We start from the raw sequence: 19,364 nt of genomic DNA on the forward strand, positions 1-19,364 counted from the left end.
GCATGCCCCTGGACCCCCCTAGAGGATTTGAGGTCGACCCCCACTAAAAATCACATGGATAGGTTCCTAAATACATTAATAAATACATTTATTTTTTAAAATAGTAACCCATTTCCATATGTTCATGTGTGGGTAGTAGATTTAAACTATAGGGCTATCATTATGGACCCTGCCTGTACCTGTACCTGTTCGCTCTGCCATCGCGTGAAGGGTCTGCTAACAAGCGACCAACAGAAAGGTTAATGTTGTTGCACGTCACCTCAACCCCCCCCCCGCTACCACCACCCTCCAAAGTATATTTCAGATCTGTGGGAAACACTGGCAGTTAATGGACCAGCACCAGAGGCATTCCCATACACACAGGCGTTGGAGCTGTTCTTCATGAAATCCCAGAAGGATGAAGTGCTCTGACAAACAGTGCCATCTTTGCGCCAAATGATTATACCGGAATGAAAAGTCAATAAATAATGTTGTTAAAACTTTTTTTTTCTTTTCGCGCACCCCCCCCTTGCCACCACCCGCCCAAGTATATTTTATATCTGTGGGAAACACTGAGATGAAAACAAACTGTAACGGACCCTGCCGTGTTACCTATGATTACTATACGCCTTACATTCATAATTTCAGTTGAGGGAGGGAAAGCAGCGCTGCGGAACAGCAGAGTGGCAAGTGAGAGGTGCCTGTCATCTTCCCGTTACAAGCTTCAAAAATGTATTTATCGTGTGATTTTGGAAATAAAAGTTTCATATTCTGAAAGCCAAGACTTTGTTTATTTAAAATCAAACAAAACACCCGAACCCCATCCATCTTATCCCGCTTATCCGTGGTCGGGTCGCGGGGGTAGCAGTTCCACCGAACCCCCGAAAAACAAAAATGTTTTCTCGCAAATCCAGGTTTATTTTGAAATCAGCCGTTGCGACTTCCGACTGATTTCGATAGAGCGGGTCACATATGTTCTTTCATAACCTAAGTACAGTTATTTAAAGTTCTGTGATTCATATTTTTATAGTGTATACGTTTTCCATGTGTGTCAACCTCTTTACCATCAGTTATTTGTGTGTATGACTTTCAGATCACTCAATAATAACAAACAGAATAGTAGATTTTAAAAGAGAATCACTAGATTTTTATTAAAAATCTTTCATACAGTGGCGCTCTAATAACAGGAGTCCATGATGCGCTTCATGCTCATGAACCTCTGGCCGCTCATGCCCATGTCTCTGAAGCTCTTGTACTCTCCGGGCCTCAGGTACATCATCTTTCCTTTGTACTGGGGCTGCTCGTACATCAGCCAGTGGCCGTCCATCACGTTGCAGGACTGGCACTCGTTCATGCGGTAACGGTCCATCATGTTGTCGCAGTCGTCCATCAGCTCATGCATCTGACCACCGAAGTTCTCCTTCTCGTGAATCCTCATCCTGAACTGGCCTCTGTGCTGTAAATTAAAAAAGAATGATCATAATACAAAGAAATCCTCCTTCAAATATCATAACATTTTTCATTTATGAAATGTCATCATTTCAAAGTACCATGGGGATCATGCGGCAAGACTTGATGCAGTCACTCATGCCCATACGCTGGTAGTCAGAGTACTCGCCCCTCCTGACAAAGTACTGGTTTCCCATGTAGTTGTTGCGGTCGTACACCATGAAGCAGCCGCTCTCCACCTTGCAGGAGTGACACCTGCTCAGGTAGGAGGACATGTCAGCGCAGTCGCTGCTGGTCTCATAGGAACGACCCTGGAAGTTCCTGTCCTCGTAGAAGATGATCTGTAAAAAGGAATCATTATGATAACAGTGTAACGAAGATTTTATAAAGTACACATTTTTTCAGTTTTAACGACGACCCTGATTTGATTTGAATGTTAGAAATCGAGTGCTGTAAATACCTTGCCCATGGTCATGGTTAAAGTTTACTACTATTGCTTCAGCTCTAAATGACTGCACACTTTTTTCGATGTCCCCCAGTTGCTTTTATACCTGACCTAGCATCAAAGGAAAACATGACCCCATTGTTGAAATTCCTGACAGAGCAATACGTAGCAGAGGACCCCGTGTACAGTTCAATTCAAAGGGACCTATAACAGTTCATGATTTGCTTTGGTTGCAATAGTGGGAAGAGGCCCTGCTTTCCATTGTCTGTGCTGCTGAACAACACCAGCTGTTTTTTCACAAACAACATACTGTACTTCACTTGAAGGGCACATTAAATATGTAACCTCTGATCTAGAGTCAATTAATGGATTCATAGCCATGACTGATGCAGGATTAACTATAAGAGTCTAAGAAAACGTGGATTTTTATCAAATGTAATTATTCTACACCATGATATATTAAAAAAAACAGTAAGGCCCCTTGACACTTTTTTTTTTTGTGAGATAAAACCATATAACCATTTTCCAAAAGTCACACACCAGATAATATGTTTTGTTTTTTATATTATTTCCAAATAAAAGTGTCTTTATTTTTAGAATAATACCTCTTGGTAAAAACTTAGTTTCAGAAAAAAAAAGTACAACATCTTCTTTTAGATACAATACAGCATACAAAACCAACTCATCATATTATTTCATAGCACAATCTCCAAATACATGATTTGTATGCTGACATTATTCATACAAATAGTTGGAATGTAATTAACTTGGTTTTTATTGTATCTAGTGTACATTTATTAAATACTGTATGTGATACTGTGCACATTCAGTTCAGCAATTATAGACCATAAGAACAATAATAAGAGTACTATATTAACTCACAACTTTGACTACAACCAAAATGAAGATTAAATATATCAATTAATTTGTAAGTTTATAGCTTTTGGAGCAATCATTTTGATGGTTTGATTGTAATACTATTTAATGATTAATACCCAAGAACAGTCTTGCACGTACTCGCCACAAAAATAAATAGCTAAAACACATCACAATCATACTAGATAAATTACTGATAGTTCAAGCTGTTCCCTTTAAGCACTCATTCATCTTGTGGATTAAATAGCTATCTGATATTGAAAAAAATGGGTGAATGAAACGGGAGTGGGGTAATTGCTTTTGTCACATCGAAGGTAGGGGGGGGTGGAGTCAAAACCAACATGATATTTAAATCTGTAGTCTGTAAATCATTGGTGATTGCAATAAGTGTGGTATTTTGAGAAACCAAAAGGGTAGATGGTGCTGGAGAAAGAGAGGTAGACGGTGGAGCATTTCCAAATAAGCTAAGCCTCAAGTTAAAGGGGACCTATCATGCAAAATGCACCTTTGTACGTCTTTTATACATGAATATGTGTCCCAGGGAACTCACCAAGTGTCAGAAAACACAACCCTCTCTATTTTCCTCCTTAGCCAAATCTCTAAAAAAGGGGCTGCAACGGATCTGAAAAAAACGGATCCAGATTTCACTTCTTTTCTACGTCACAAAGACGTGCTCCGCTTATTGGTCAACTCTCCACCTATCAGGGGAATGAGCCACGGCCACGTGCATTGCCAAACCTCTCATTCGCATATAGGCTATCGGCAGGCTAAATCAACCCCAGTCACATCTGTGTTTTTACCTGCTCTTGCCAGGATGTCTAAGCCAGTTAAACGTTGTGCTGTTGTTGGCTGCAAGACTCGAGCAAGGGGACTGCATGCAATGCCATCAGTGGAAAATTAAAATAATCTGTGGCTAGACTTCACTTTCAAGGGACATGTGCCAGAAGACCACGGCAGATTTCTGTTGGTGTGACTGTGTTCCAAACATTTTACGACGGACATGTTTATGAACTTCTCTCAAGTCCAACACGGATATGCCTCCAAACTAATGCTAAACCCGGGATCAATACCAACCATCCGGGACCAGGCCAGTGAGGACACATCCAATTTTGAAGCAGTAAGTTTTTATTTAGCGGTGTTTTTCCTGATAAAGCTATCTCTAGCATGTAGCTTCGCCGTATCAATGTCGCCTCAAACCCAAATAGTAATCGGTTAGGTGTTTATATGTTTTTGTAACATTTTATTTTGTACGCTTTGTCTTTTATTTGAATTATCAGGCATTTGCTAACATGTTCAGACATACTGCCATAATGGTGATCTGTGTGAAGGCTGTAAAGCCACGCCCTAGCCGATAACACAAGTATTTATTCTCCTATTTATTAGTATTTTGTATCCTCTAAAATCATATTGAGTAAGTTATAATAACAAACGTAATCTTCTGTAGGTAAGTGCCGTTTTTTGCAGCGTTATATGTAAAAGCTTTTGTGATTGTAGTCTGTAAGAACGATCAGATATCATCGATCTGTAAGCTACGCTACGCTAATGAGACATGCCGTTTTTTGCAGCGTTATATGTAAAAGCTTTTGTGTGTTTACTTGTTTGCGCACATGAATATAAATGGGGGTGTGTGTGAGGATACAACACTGTGTGTATGTATGCGAGGGGGGACACACACCACGAGTAAAACGGAGCTAAAGCCCCGTTGGTCTGTTGTTGTTGACGAGGCCTTACCTCTAGCAACAGGCTAATTAGTGGCTAGCACTCATTACAGTCAGTCTACTGAGCTCAGCCCCTCTCCAACATATCATCTGTATTGAGTCAGAAACACAGCATGCACGTTATGGTTCAAAACTAACTCAGATTGGAAAAGGCTAAGCAAAGAGCTTTGCTAAATAGAGAGTTTTAAGCCCCATCTTTTGGGATTTCAGACTATATTTATCCAAATAGTATTTTCTCATCCTGAATACTAAATTGAGATGATTTTGTTCTAACTATGTTTTCTTCTTTACAGGCCAGCACCTCACATACTTACTAATTAGTGACAATTTGTACATCCTTTGCTAGTATTTACATTTTTTTTTATCATGGCGGAAACGAAAGACTGTACCTGGCAGCCCTGCACTACAATGAAAACGCTGAGCGTGCACAAGCCAACATCCACTGGAAACCCTCTGTATAAACTGCAGTTCCCAAAGGCCAGGAAGGGAGAATGCAGAGCAAAACCAGTAAAGACTGACCCCACATTCCGTAAGTGTTTAAAATATTTATTATACAACTATTTACAAATATAAAATAAAAAAATTAGAAATAACTTTCAGTTTTTTACATGCATATACTAATCTAAACCACATTTTTTGTTGTGCTTTTTTTTAACATTGCACAGGCTACGTGGCCAACTTGATGGACCTCATCTTCGACCAAGTCTTTGTCGACCCTGCACCATTATGAGCGACCTGACAGGGAGGAGGTCATCGCCGGGTATGCTACACGGTTCAATTTGGCTGCTGTCTGAACCCAACATCGACATTTTGCGGATCAGGAAACTCCTGCCTCCCTGAGGACAACGCAGGCCGGAATCACCACTCTGATCCTGCGTCCAAGGAAGCCCCAGCACCAGCTCGCAAAGCTTCTGTAGGCTAGATACCTGTGACGCCTGAAATCATTACAAAAAAATATTTAGTGTCATTTATACAAAATACAAGTACATTTAGTTTTTTTTTATGGGTTCAAAGAACCGTTGATTTTGACAATAAAGTTCCGAGTTGATATCAAATGTGTCGTGATTATTCATGTTTGGATGGGTAAAGAATATTCAGATTTCAAAAGCATAAGGTTGTATGTGGACTTTTGTTGTCGTACACATGGGTGTGTTATGCCATTGTTGTGTAGTATATAATAGTACATGTACAATGACAGAATGAAAGATTGCATAAAGCCATATACACCAGTATTTATTTCCATGAACAATATTGGCATTCGTTTTACAATTTCAGTCAAAACAAACAAACCACTCACTGCTCTATTTGCCTCAACTGTAGTCCACCATGTTCAGCTCTGTAAATATTCAATGCATTCTGCAGGGAGAACACATTCAGGCACACAGGCTCCAATCCAGGATGGTCCACCATACAAGTTACAGAGTCCTCAAGTTCCTGCATCCGTCTTGACACCTAGTGTGATAAACATATATTGAATGACATGTGAAAAATGTATTCTCTAAACAGACAACTTAGTGAAGCTATCAAAAATGTTACCTGTGGTATCTCCATGCAGCACATTCTCCGTTCAGAAGGCATCGTGGCGCAATTTGCACATGTACACCTGTAGAAAGAAGTCAATAACTGAGCTTTTAAAAACACATGAAACTACACACATTGCTGACAACTGAGGTGTTGTTGGAGTTATACTTTTTATCACCCTAAGTTATTGAACTTTCCAACGGTTGTTGCACGATGTTGGAAGAAAAGGACTGTAAACTATTAATAAACGCAATGAGGCCATTGTATATATGCTGAAAATATGAATGTCTCCCTTTATAAATATATATATATATATATATATATATGTATTGCTGTTTTTGCGTTACAAACTCTAAGTTATAAACTGTACACATTGCATTCTTGCTAATTAGCCAAAATATGAACGGAATAAGTAGCACGCATCGTAACAGAGTAAAATAAATAGGGACAACAGCTTATCAACTAACCATTCAGAAACGTCCTGCTGCAACCGAGATCTTTGCACCTCCACCAAAACCTCCGCTGCTTCAGGGTCAGTCTTTGGATCAAATTGATAATATGCTTGAACACATGCATTGCTCTGAGATGACATGTTTATTCCACACTCGTAATCACAGCAAGCATGATAACGTGACTCTCACCGGCTCATGCCCCGCTCTTCTGCAGGGGGGCGTGGTCAGCTGCTGCTCAGAATTTTCAAAGACAGGCTTGGAATAGAGCGAAAATGAGCGAAACGAGGCATGGCTAAAAAATGATCTGTTTGGTAATTTGAAAAATAAAATGTATAAATATACCTTATATAGGTATGGTCATACACTATATCATTTAAATATAGCATGATAGGTCTCCTTTAAATGGCTCCGTCTTTACCTGCAGGCAATCTTCAAAGGAAAAACACAAAGCAGCACTAACTGGCAGAGTAGGAGGCTGACGGATTGCTTAATTCACTCAGTGAAGATGTTGCAGATAATGCTACTCAATGAAGAATTGCATGTGATGGTAGTAAGAACCTTAAACTGCCACATGTAATTAGATTTCCTTTCTGCCCAGAGCTAAAGCGAATAAATTAGTGGAAAAGTCAAGTATAGATAATTTGATATGGATCTAAAATACATTAAATGCTCTTTGATTTTATTGCACTTATAAATTACTTACTCAGGGTTCCTGCGGGGTCTTAACAAGTCTTACATTTGATAATCAGAATTTAAGGCCTAAAAAGTCTTAAATAGGGTTTAGAAGGTCTTAAAAATGATCGGATTGAAAGGTAATTCTGTGTTGCGATCGTGTCTAAATGTGTTTTGGGGGAAATGTCCGGGCTGCAAAGTAAGCCAGTACGGTAAGAGCCTTTCAGTTCCCCCCCAACAATTTGTATTGAATTAAATCAACATGGAACCAGTAATCATTAACTTTGTTGCCCCCGGCCCCTTATCGGAGAACACCCAGCTAGCAACCAAGCTTCAGCTAGCGGAAGTCAGAAATTACGTATCTTCGAAAAAAAGTCTTACATTTGATAATCAGAATTTAAGGCCTAAAAAGTCTTTGAATCTACTTACAAATAATTATGGGGAAGTGTAAGTTCAATCGTATTTGGTTGAAAAACATCGAATTTAGTGCTTGGTTGAAACCAGTGGAGGGGAATGTGTTTGAAGCCCGCTGCACCTTTTGCAAACAAAATACAACAGCATGAATACAGCAGAGCTCTGACTATAGCTCTTGACACACACACGCGCACGCACGCGCGCGCACACACACTTTTTGGCTAACACAGTTCAGTGTACTGTTATGATGTTATTTTCAGTCATCGTTCTTATGTTGAACATGAATACATTTACTTTGTAAGTAATTATGGGATGTATTTCTTCTTTCCTAGCAATTATTCTTCATACTTTCTTGCCGTGAAATAGGTCTCACATTCTATTCAAATTGGTCTTCAAAAGTCTTACATTTGAGTTAGTGAAACCTGCAGGAACCCTGTTACTGAGAAGCCTTCCAGAGACGACTTTATTTGCACTGGCTTCTTAAATATTGACATCATGTTAAACTCCCAGTCTATGTAAAGTGAACCGCACCATTTTAATTGAGACAACGTTGTCTGCTTTCAATTGCTAACCCTTATTCGGATCCACATGACTGATGTGGAATGTGTCCTGCACCACTCAAATTATGAAATTCTATGTAACAAAAACTGTGCCATGACTTAACTCCTTCCTAAGTAAGGCTATATCGTGGTATATCTTTTTTTTATGTGAAACATTTTTTATGTGAAACATTTTTCAACCCCTAAAAAAAACATTTCAGAAATATATTTATGTATTTGCATTAACTTCTTAAGGTGAAAATATGAGGTTGTATATGATGGATAAAGAAGATAACGGAACCAATGAATAAGCAAAATAATTATCTATAATATACATCTCTTTTTTCTATTTTGTATTTAACAGTTGCATTCAAATCAGACATAATGTACAATTAAAATATTATTAACAATAAAGATTGCATACGCCAGGTTATATATGGATTTCTTTTATTTCAAAGTTTTGTTGAACGAAAACCAATTCATTTGTAAAACTAACAGGAGTCAGTAATGCGTCTGATGGAGCTGAATCTCATTGCATCATATCCCATGTCCCTGAAGCTCTTGTACTCTCCGGGCCTCAGGTACATCATCTTGCCTCTGAACTGGGGCTGCTCGTACATCAGCCAGTGGCCGTCCATCACGTTGCAGGACTGGCAGTCAGACATATGACAACGGTCCTGGATGTTGTCACAGTCCTCATTTACCTCATTCATCTGACCACCAAAGTTCTCGCTCTCGTAGATCCTCACTTTGTAGGACCCTTTGTGCTGTAAAGAGTATATATATTGAGTTAGTCGTCTCGAATGATAATTTAGCTCCTCATGAGAAATGCAGAATTTCATGATATCATACCATGGGGATCATCCGACAAGACCTGATGCAGTCACCGAAACCCATCATACGCTGGTAGTCAGAGTACTCGCCCCTCTTCATGAAGTACTGGTTTCCCATGTAGTTGGTGCGGTCGTAGACCATGAAGCAGCCGCTCTCCACCTTGCAGGAGTGACACCTGCTCAGGTGGGAGGCCATGTCAGCGCAGTCGCTGCTGGTCTCATAGGAGCGACCCTGGAAGTTCTTGTCCTCGTAGAAGATGATCTAGAATCCAACAGAGCAATTACAGTTTAGTATTACATCAAGGTGGATGGTAAATTAAAAACAACCCTGATGTAAACAGCTTAGTATGTAATCATTATCTTAGTGTGGTAATAGTGCAAAAAAGGATGCATCTATGCTCCCTTTCTATGCACTCAACTATAATAATAATACATTACATTTATAAAACGCTTTTCCTAGTGCTCAAAGCACTTACATAACTATACATGACATATAAAAACAATGAAGCAAAGACAAGAACTGAATGTGTGCTAACATTGATAGAGAATCATAAATAAATCTATCCATGATACACTCACCTTGCCGTGCATGGTGGCTGATGTATTGACTGATGCTATAGCATTCCTATCCGGGATTTAAGCCTTTTTTATACCTAACGTGGCATCCAAACAATCGACGGCACCATTGTATGGAACCCATGAGTCAGCAGCATGCAATGTTAGACTCTCTGTTTGTGAATGCTGATGGGAAAGGATTTATTATACGTCCTCCCACAGGCACTATCATTCCAGATAAAAGGGCTTATGTGTCTGTGATTTAAAATAGTGATTACTTTGACTGAATGATTCAATTTGTTTGGTTGAGAATTAACAGCTGGGGGCAGAGATGTTTGTACATCTTTGAATCTTTTTAAGGTGTTACGGCCTGGCTCATAGGCTGCAACCAAGATGGGAGACCAGACAAGTTAAGTGTAAGAAAAGCGTATTTATTTACTATAACCAAAACCAAAGGTCTTCACAGAAACCTAATAAACATGGAAGTCAGTTATCAGTAATGATTGCGTGTATGGGTGTGTGACAGGCCCGGTTCTACGGGGGTGCATAAGGGTGCATTGCACCCTCAGTTGAGTCGTTATGCACCCTCATTTAAAAAAAAAAAAAAAAAGTACAAAAAAAAAAAAAGTGAAAGATATTACATATAAAATAATAATAATAATAATAATAGTAGTAATAATAATAATAGTAAGAAGAAGAATTTAGTTGAAATAAAATAAATTGTAATTGTGGTTAAATAACATTGTCTGCTGCATTTATTTGGTTAATTTAAACGGTAACGTTATTATGTCAGGTGTGCGTGACCTGTGCCGCTGCGCGTTCGTCATCTGCAAAGTGCTTACACAGCAGTCAGTGATGGACATCAGAACATGGTTAAAACAACCAGCCCTTATCGCCAGCAGTAACACTGCATCTACTGCAGGTAATAACATTTCAGATCATGGGGACATTACGTTACCCGCGGCCACTGTCGTGGACACTAACGGCCGACTCGCCGGCTTTGCCCGCCTCTCCCACGTAGGCGGAGCAGCCGCAGCCGTCTTCGTTGCCCCAAACGCCGCCACTCCTCAGCGGCCCGCAAGTGCCAGAGGACCTCGGCAAAACAGATCCTGCCCAGGTATATTTAAAAAAAGCACCCAACTCGCCTGTACAGTGGGGTAAGGCGCTCATTTTGCAGCTCATGGTTTCAAAACAGAGATTAGCTGGAATATTCATGTAAAAAAGATGCCATCTTCTGCTATGCATGTAGACATTTCGGTTCAAGTAAGTCCGATGCCTTCACCACAACTGGCTACTACAACTGGCGCCATGCACTTATAGGCTACGTGATAAGGGACTGGGAAGGCATGAATCAAGCAAAGAGCACATAGATCTCTTAATGTTGCACCAGGTTGATACTTTTAACTTCAATATGTAAAATAAAATCTTCCCGGGGGAGCATGCCCTCGGCCCCTCCTAGCGGAGGTGAGGCCCCTAGAGCAGGGGTGGCCAACCCGCGGCTCTCGAGCCGCATGCGGCTCTTTGCCTAGTTTCATGCGGCTCTTCAGTTCATATCGAATTTTATATGTGTGAGTTTGGGGGAGAGACACTGACTCCTGACTAGTGTTGCACGGTGTACCAATACTTGAAAGGTACCGCAATACCCTGCCGTTAAAAACGTTACGATTCCTCCGTTTCATTAGTATCGGTACTTTAAGAATGACGGAGAAAAGTACTCCGGTGAGAAAGCGCTGTTTAATAAGAGCCGTGTGTGTTCAGCGCTCTGCTTCCACTCCCTGCACTGCAGCCGTGCCTGCAGCCCCTCCCTTCTCAAGCACGCTCTAAGTCCCTCCCCTCTCTCGTGCACGCGCTAGCTGCCAGAGCATGTGAGAAAACGAGAAGCATGGCTGCAAGTGGGAGTGCAACTGCCGCTGCGCCTCGGCCTGTCTGTAAGACATGTATTAATTTTATTTAATACGAATTCTTGTCATTTATTTTATTTATTGTTCTCATTGTTTAAAAGTTTGTGTTATGGTTCTGGTGTGAAATAAAGAACAATAATTACATTTAAGACTGTTTCCCTTTTTTTAAGAAAAGTATCGAAAAATAATCGGAATCGCAATTCTTGACTTGGTATCGAAACCAAAATGTTGGTATCGTGACAACACTACTCCTCAGAGTTAAACCTAATATTTAGTAGGTCTGTTAAGTATCGAATGCTGATAATTCTGACGTAATTTGGCCGGTCAAAGTTGTTTGGGCTCGGATAAAATCGCTCCGTTACTTTCGTCCCGTGTTACTTTCGTCCCGGCTCTCCCTACGTGTGTATGTGTGGTGTCAGGTGTCAGTATGAGAGGATGCCAGCGCGTCTAATTTTGATGTGGCCCAAGAGCCAATCACAATAATACCTTCGATGCAGTGAACCAATCACCTTTGAGGGGGGGAAAACCTATCATTGATTAAACATTATCCAGTGTTTCCCCTACCATTGTCTTGGAGGGGCGCTGCACCCTGCCAACGGAGCCCCGCGCACCCCCTGAAATTCAAGGTGTTTAAAAAATATATATAATTTTTTTTTTTTAAATATATTTTATAGCACCAAATTGCAAATAATCTATAACTACTGTCACTTTTCACATTGAACATGTGCTCTTTTATTAAATAAACTAAACGCTTTCATTTCAAGTTGTGAGTTTAGTGTTTTTGACCCTAAGAAACACTGATGCATTAATCAATAACAATAATCCACAGCTCCTCTCTCTGCTCCAGAGGATTTAAAAAATATATATCCCAATGCCACAAAAATGCATCAGTGACGTGGTTGAAATCTTGTCTCCAGAAAACAAAAAGCTGAAACAAGCGGTATCAGTGTGTTTGATGTGGCTCTTTGCAGTAACATAGAAAAAATGTGGCTCTTAACCTCTGACTGGTTGGCCACCCCTGCCCTAGAGGGTGTTAGGTCCACTCCCCGCTACCAAAAATAGCACTTTACCACTGCACCCTCTCTAATCTCAGATGCACCCTGAGTCATTTTGTTCTGGAACCGGGCCTGGTGTGTGAAAACGTGCAGAGACAAAGACGCAGCCGTGTCCAACAGAAGAGTGAGAGGGCAGTATGGGTTGGTGTTGGCCTTTTATGTCGACGGCCCAGGTGTGGCTTCTCAGGTTGATCACCTGAAACGCAAACAAGAGCCAGCAAGCAGAACACAAAGAGACCCCTAGTGGAGTGGAGGGTGTCGTATCACCCCCCCCCCCCCCCTTAAAAAAGGGGTTCCCCCTAGGAACACCGTCCAAATATAGCAACCAAAACAGAATAATATTTAAATACAAGGTTCAAAACGACATACATGTTCCATACTGACCGGTTTGAATTTCATATCGGTTTTCACCCAGTCTGCATTTTCCAACCCAGCAACTCTAGTGCCTGAAGAAACCTTTTAAGAGATGAAACCCCGCAATATCGGCGCCTAACCCCTCGATTCCACCGGGTCCGTCTGCGTCACGTCACGGCTGCGCCGCGGTTTTGGTCCAGCGTCATACCCTACCGGGCACGTTTCAGAAGCGGAGCGTCTTGCCTGCCGGCTCGCAGTTTTTGTTGATTTGCGCATATTTCCTGGACAGGCTACTTTTGTACAGACAAAGTTAATAATACATCTAATATTCCAGTTATAAACGACATGAATCAAAGATGTGTTGTATTTTAGTGGTAAAAAAATGCATTCATCATAATTATTCTATATATAATTAATTAATTTACACAGTGCCTTTAAACCGGAGGAGAACGCTGGCATTTTCCCTCCTACTTGAAAGACTACGGAGGGATAGGGTCTGCAAATGTAGTTTATTTTGGGGATGGGCCGGATGCTCTGACCGGTCCACTTCTGCCCGGCGCCTCTGGGACGCGGCGCGTCTGGTGGAATAGCACCCATTGACTAGAGTGGCCGCGATCTTTGCGAACGCCGTAACACGACGCAGACGGACCCGGTGGAATCTAGGGGTAAGGAAGCTTTTTAAGAGTTCACAGGAAAGATGGAGATCAGAGAGAACACACACTGAAGAGATGGATGATGGGCCATGCATGGAAGAGCATTAACAGGAGGTCCAAAAACAGATAAACATTCAACAGTATCCGACAAATTACCTGCAGCTAGACAAAGCTTGCCTTCACCAAGATTCTAGCTATCACAAACTAGAATCAACATAAGCGTCAAACCAAAGCTTCCTTTGAAACAAACGGCTCACTAGCCAACCAAGTCTTCCTCAGAAGCACAGCACAAAGAGGGAACCAAACTACGCAAAGCTCACCCAACCAAGGCATGAACTGCAACGCTTATGTTCCCGAAGCTTACAGGTCTAAATAACCACTTGCAGACACTTCCAACAAATTACCATTTTGCACTTCCCTCCTACTTACTTCCACAATAACCACTGTAGCATCCCACAACCCAGACTTGTTTTAGAACCAATAAAGCCAAACGGTTTTCCAGGATTAAGCTACCAACAGCAAAACACCAACATTATTTAACTACGGCGAGACAGATAACAAACACTCATGTAAACATTGTAAACTCACTTAACACATTTGCAGCCGATCTCAACTAGCACATACACAGATAACAGCAGTCATGTCCCTCTATCTACCAAACCAAACAGAACTACCTAAACTCCCCCCTAGTCTTCAGGTGCTACTTATGGTGGGTATTTATGCACTGAAACCCACAAGCCCGGTAAAGCAACCAGCAATTGGAAACTCCACCCGCATCTTTGGACGTGCTCCCGAACTAATGGCTCTAACCACGTCCACACCACACTAAAACCCCCCAACGAATTCCAAAGGGAATCCGTTCTGAAGCCTACAGGGACAGAAGTGAGAGACACTCACAGGACCACCAAAAATTGGCTACAAAGATCACCAATATAACGAGCTTAGCGACGAAAAACAAAAACACTACCCACCTGCATTTCATTACAACTGCTTACATTATCCAACAAAAACAAACATCTACTCACCACACTTGTCCATGTATCCCAAACAACCAGCATGCACACAACGAGGTGCACCTGCCTATCAAGTTACAGCTGATCTGATTCCTGTAATCAGTCTCAGCCCTTCAATCCACTAACAAGCAGACAAAGATGGCTGCACTACAGAATTAGAAACAATGTCAGTCGGACGAGTCCCCATTTGTTACGTCCTGGCTCATGTGCTGCAACAAAGATGGGAGACCAGACAAGTTAAGTGTAAGAAAAGCGTATTTATTTACTATAACCAAAACCAAAGGTCTTCAAAGAAACCTAATAAACATGGAAGCCAGTTATCAGTAATGATTGCGTGTATGGGTGTGTGAAAATGTGCAGAAACAAAGACGCGGCCGTGTCCAACAGAAGAGTGAGAGGGCAGTATGGGTTGATGTTGGCCTTTTATGTCGACGGCCCAGGTGTGGCTCCTCAGGTTGATCACTTGAAACACAAACAAGAGCCAGCAAGCAGAACACAAAGACAGACCCCTAGTGGAGTGGAGGGGGTCGTAACATAAGGTATAGTATGGATTTCTTTGTTATCATTATGATCAGACTGGAGTGACACTAAAAACAGTTTTAAATAATAATGTTGAACATCAATTATCTCAAGTGTTCCTACCAAGGCGCTGCTGCTATTTTAATTGTCTGCATTATTTCTATCAAGGACCCAGAAAATACCTGTGGAATTTATGACACTTTGTTTTAGAAAACATTATGGGATAACTTTATATTTTGACTAATTTGTACACACATAACATCGACATGTCGTGTTATCATATGCATAGTTAAAGTAATTGACCTTATTTTACAATGCATGCTTCAAGTTGGATAGAAGTTGGTTTGTTTGCAATGAAACTAGATATACTTTTTACATTACAAGGCAACATAAGTTGATTCTAGTATGGTGTATTATACTTTACCCACTGCAAAGAAGTCAACATGTAAAAAGTGAACTATATATCTAGGTATTGTCTTTATTTTATTTCCTCTAAGATTAGGACCTATACCTGTTTTTGCATCTTGACTTGATACTGTTTTATACTTTTTTTTTTCAAAAATACATGATCATGTAAATTGTTTGCATTTTATTCATGGTATTTTATGCTGCCTTCTAGTCCAGGTCTTTCTTCTAAATATGATTTAAATCAAAAACAAATCTTTTATCTGGCTTAAAGGTGGGTAGGTAATTTTGGAGAATCCAGCTCGAGTGCGCTAGAATTTGAAAATACACAGCCGGAAGAAATCTGCCACTTCCTTACAGAGCCCCTCCTCCAACACACACAAACGCGCACATGACCAATGACGGCACGAGATAAGTTTGTGCACAGATGGAAGGCTGACAGGCAGGTAGGCCATCCAGTTATTTAAGCCGGGCCGGCTAAAATGATTGGTCGTGCTTTTTACAGTACTACGGCTTCCACAGATGACATTTTTTAATGGATTTTTTGTCAAAGCACTTAAGATATTCATTGCTATCGGGATGTTAAGAGCATTCCATGGAATATAACACAAAGTGTATCTCGAGCCGGTTTCTCAAACTTACCTACCCCACCTTTTTAAATAAGGAAATTAAAAATAAAAATAAAATGCAAAAGAATAATACAAAATATTATTGAACAGAGCTTTACGTGATCTTTTTCAGGACTAAAAATTACTGCTTTTTGCTGTGATCATAATTACCGACAAGACGTGTCACATAGTAAACTCAGTCTTCTTTATACAGTATCTCATAGGAAAACAAAGTTAGTTAATAGCATATCCCAGTTGTAATAAAACAGCTGTAATAATATTCCAATTAGCTTAGTTTGGATTTTATAATTTTAGATTGTTCTTGCAGAATATCTGCAGGATTTTTTACATCAATTAATAATCTATTCCCTTTCATTATTACTGATTATGTAAATGTTTGCAATGTGCTGTGTCTATGGTATCATAGCATTTTTATTCTCATTATAATTCAACAAAAAAGTTCTTGGTTTAAACACCTTTTTATTTTTTGATTGTCATTATTAATCCTCATTGTTTATTGCTATTGTTTTACATAACTTCATATTTTTTTAATGAAATAAAACAGGAAAAAAGCCACAGGTTTTATCTTAAATGTTTTATTTCAAGATAGAACATTTCTAGCACATATCAGTGATACGCCTCATGCTCATGAACCTCTGGCCGCTCATGCCCATCTCCCTGAAGTTCCTGTACTCTCCGGGCCTCATGTACATCATCTTGCCTCTAAATTGGGCCTGCTCGTACATCAGCCAGTGACCGTCCATCACGTTGCAGGACTGGCACTCGTTCATGTGGTAACGCTCCATGATGTTGTCACAGTCCTCCATCATCTCGTGACTCTGACCACCAAAGTTCTCCTTCTCGTAGATCTTCATCCTGAACTGGCCTCTGTGCTGTTGTTGGAAAGGATTCAAACAAATCAATATATTTATATCAAGTTTTGTGAGGGTTGTCACATGTAGAAGAATCACAATATGTTGCTAAATACCTACCATGGGGATCATACGGCAAGACTTGATGCTTTCCCTCATTCCCATCATGCTCATGTAGTCGGAGTACTCGCCCCTCCTCATGAAGAACTGGTTTCCCATGTAGTTGTTGCGGTCGTAGACCATGAAGCAGCCGCTCTCCACCCTGCAGGACTGGCTCCTGCTCAGGTAGGAGGACATGTCAGCGCAGTCGCTCATGCACTCATGGGAACGACCCTGGAAGTTCTTCTCCTCGTAGAAGATAATCTGAAAATCATGGATCCATTAGAAATACTTTTGGTATGCAGTGAAAGTATTGACACAATTGTATCTAGAAAGCCTTTTGTACACTCTGTTTGAATAACAACATTTGCAATATTGGTGTATAATGTAAGAAATCGACCTGGAGCCTACCTTTCCCATGCTCATGTCAGTGGTGGACATAATTGTAGATGAGCTGCTGCTGTTGCTACTGCTGTACTGCTGTCCTGTGTCATTTAACTCTAGCTTTTATACCTGCCCAAACACTACAGAGTTGGTGGGCCCCCATTGTTCAAACCACTGACCCAGCAACATGGTACAGTATGAAGCACTGTACAGGCCTGTGTTGCAATATCACATGACTAGGCCATCGAATACTTTAGAAATTGTACCCTTCCAACCAGGTAACACAGACATGGCATGACATTAGGGAGCATACCACTATGCACAAATGCCCAGAACAGCAAACCTGATTTAATTTCTGGATGGACAGACGGTTTGCTGCATGTCATTCCAAAAAAAAACGTTTACAGCACAATGTTCAGATGTTTATTATTCCAAAAGCCTAATAGCCTTTCCCAAAACAAAACACTCTTAGTGCCAATGGCCCATCTATTAAGCTAGTATGCAGAATAACGTCATTGGAAATGTTCTTTTACCATACAGAACATACTCTAGCTCTTATTTGTTGTTTCCTTCGTTGACTAGACACGAGGAACGAGATTGGTTAAAACGGTCTAAATACAGTAAGCCTATTAGAGGCAGTAAGGCGGGTCAAGCTTTCACTATAGCAGTGAAAAAATAGAACAGAAAAGCTCCATTTACACATCTACTTCCGTTTATCGCACAAAGTATCCATTTTCAGAGCGAAAGGCCAGTAGAAAAATTGTCTGTCTGTTCTCCGGTAACGGACTGTCGGACTGATGGGCTTTTGGAATAGTTGGCCATTGGATCAGTGACATTAAACCCTCTCTTTTTCAAAATGTACAGTTCATCACGATCAAAGGAAAACCTTAAGATTAGGAATTATGATGTTAGTGCTGCGATTGTGCTGAAACTGATTTTTTTCTCTCTGCAACCCAAGCCTGGCAATATGCCTCTCATACTTTCCACTTCTAAAGTGGAAAGTATGAGAGGCATATTGCATAGGGCCATTGTTTGAGTACATTCTTGCAACATAAGCACTAGCTAACATTCAAGGAGCAAGTAAGAGGTTTAATGCAATTGAACCGCTGATCAGATATTATTTTTTGACATGTGACATCTCTTTCTGACCGTTAGAGCCTATAGAATCGAAGGGAAATCTCCCCGCGCACACTCATGTTAAAAAAAGATGGCGTTTTCTGGCACACAGTTTTGCTCCAGAGTGAAGCTGTCTCTAGGTCTGACATCTCAAAACCGAAAAGCAGATTTATTGCTCATGTATTATCTGAAATCATTCAAAGTGACACAGACACATTGTATTAACCTATGGATTAACTTCAACATCGTTTTTATAGTTTTAAGGCCATTGAAGACCACTTTTGACCAAACTACCACACAGGTGAGCCATTTTGCCGTTTTTAGCTAACTAGCTCCATATGTTTTGATGTGTGTTCTTGTCATTATCTCCGATAATTCGTATAATTGAGTGATAATGAGGGTACCCATCAATTCTGTGTCCCCTCACGATGTGAAACGATGGGTTGAGATGTGCAGCAAAGATAAATAAGGTTTTGTGAGTGAATTTTGGTGCAGTCATCTGTTAGCATTTTTCGCTCGTTGCTAATTCAGAGGCTCAGCGTTATCATTGTGGTGTTTTAAACATTTTTTATTTTTAAATGATCGTTGGATGAGTTTCTTTCCGTTACATGGATATAAAACATTCATAGTTTATTAAATGAACATGCCCTCAGACACTGTTTTCTGCAAGATGTTGCAGGAGGCCGCCGGAACCGGGGTCTCTCGGGCTTAACAGGTTAAGTATTTGTGTAAGTTTGTTTTAAACATCAGCAATGTATAAATAGTGTATTTATTTTAGAATACTAAACCTAATTTGTACCAAGCTTAAAACATGTAATACCCTGTATTTGATTTACTGTTTATTTTAATTTTATTTGGTCTGTCCTGTAATAATACAAATTGTAAAAATGCCCAGGGATCCTTTCATGATCAATTGATTATTTTCATGTTCA

The 19,364-nt window shown here is 40.4% G+C and overlaps 3 protein-coding genes across 5 annotated transcripts; all 3 read right to left on the reverse strand.

Moving 5' to 3' along the window:
- Window positions 1–1,143: 1,143 nt before the first annotated feature.
- LOC117538105 (gamma-crystallin M3-like) lies at window positions 1,144–1,991 on the reverse strand. 3 transcript variants are annotated; one of them, XM_034203642.1, is made up of 3 exons: window positions 1,980–1,991; window positions 1,530–1,769; window positions 1,144–1,435 (listed from the first exon to the last, which is right to left on the reverse strand). In XM_034203642.1, the coding sequence occupies exons 1-3, from the start codon at window positions 1,989–1,991 to the stop codon at window positions 1,157–1,159; spliced, it is 531 nt and encodes a 176-aa protein (XP_034059533.1). In that variant the 3' UTR covers window positions 1,144–1,156. The 3 variants fall into 3 exon arrangements, with proteins under 3 accessions (XP_034059533.1, XP_034059532.1, XP_034059534.1); XM_034203641.1 differs by lacking the exon at window positions 1,980–1,991 and adding an exon at window positions 1,889–1,903; XM_034203643.1 differs by lacking the exon at window positions 1,980–1,991 and adding an exon at window positions 1,889–1,897 and having other exon boundaries at window positions 1,144–1,423.
- Window positions 1,992–8,556: 6,565 nt separating this feature from the next.
- Window positions 8,557–9,489, reverse strand: LOC117538110 (gamma-crystallin M3-like). Its single transcript, XM_034203649.1, has 3 exons — window positions 9,478–9,489; window positions 8,918–9,160; window positions 8,557–8,832 (listed from the first exon to the last, which is right to left on the reverse strand). The coding sequence occupies exons 1-3, from the start codon at window positions 9,487–9,489 to the stop codon at window positions 8,557–8,559; spliced, it is 531 nt and encodes a 176-aa protein (XP_034059540.1).
- A 7,071-nt stretch (window positions 9,490–16,560) lies between these two features.
- Window positions 16,561–17,382, reverse strand: LOC117538126 (gamma-crystallin M3-like). The gene is made up of 3 exons (XM_034203669.1): window positions 17,344–17,382; window positions 16,954–17,196; window positions 16,561–16,854 (listed from the first exon to the last, which is right to left on the reverse strand). The coding sequence occupies exons 1-3, from the start codon at window positions 17,371–17,373 to the stop codon at window positions 16,579–16,581; spliced, it is 549 nt and encodes a 182-aa protein (XP_034059560.1). The 5' UTR covers window positions 17,374–17,382; the 3' UTR covers window positions 16,561–16,578.
- Window positions 17,383–19,364: the final 1,982 nt, after the last annotated feature.

This window comes from Gymnodraco acuticeps, unplaced genomic scaffold (assembly GCF_902827175.1).
Source record: "Gymnodraco acuticeps unplaced genomic scaffold, fGymAcu1.1, whole genome shotgun sequence".
NCBI classification, from domain to species: Eukaryota; Metazoa; Chordata; class Actinopteri; order Perciformes; family Bathydraconidae; genus Gymnodraco; species Gymnodraco acuticeps.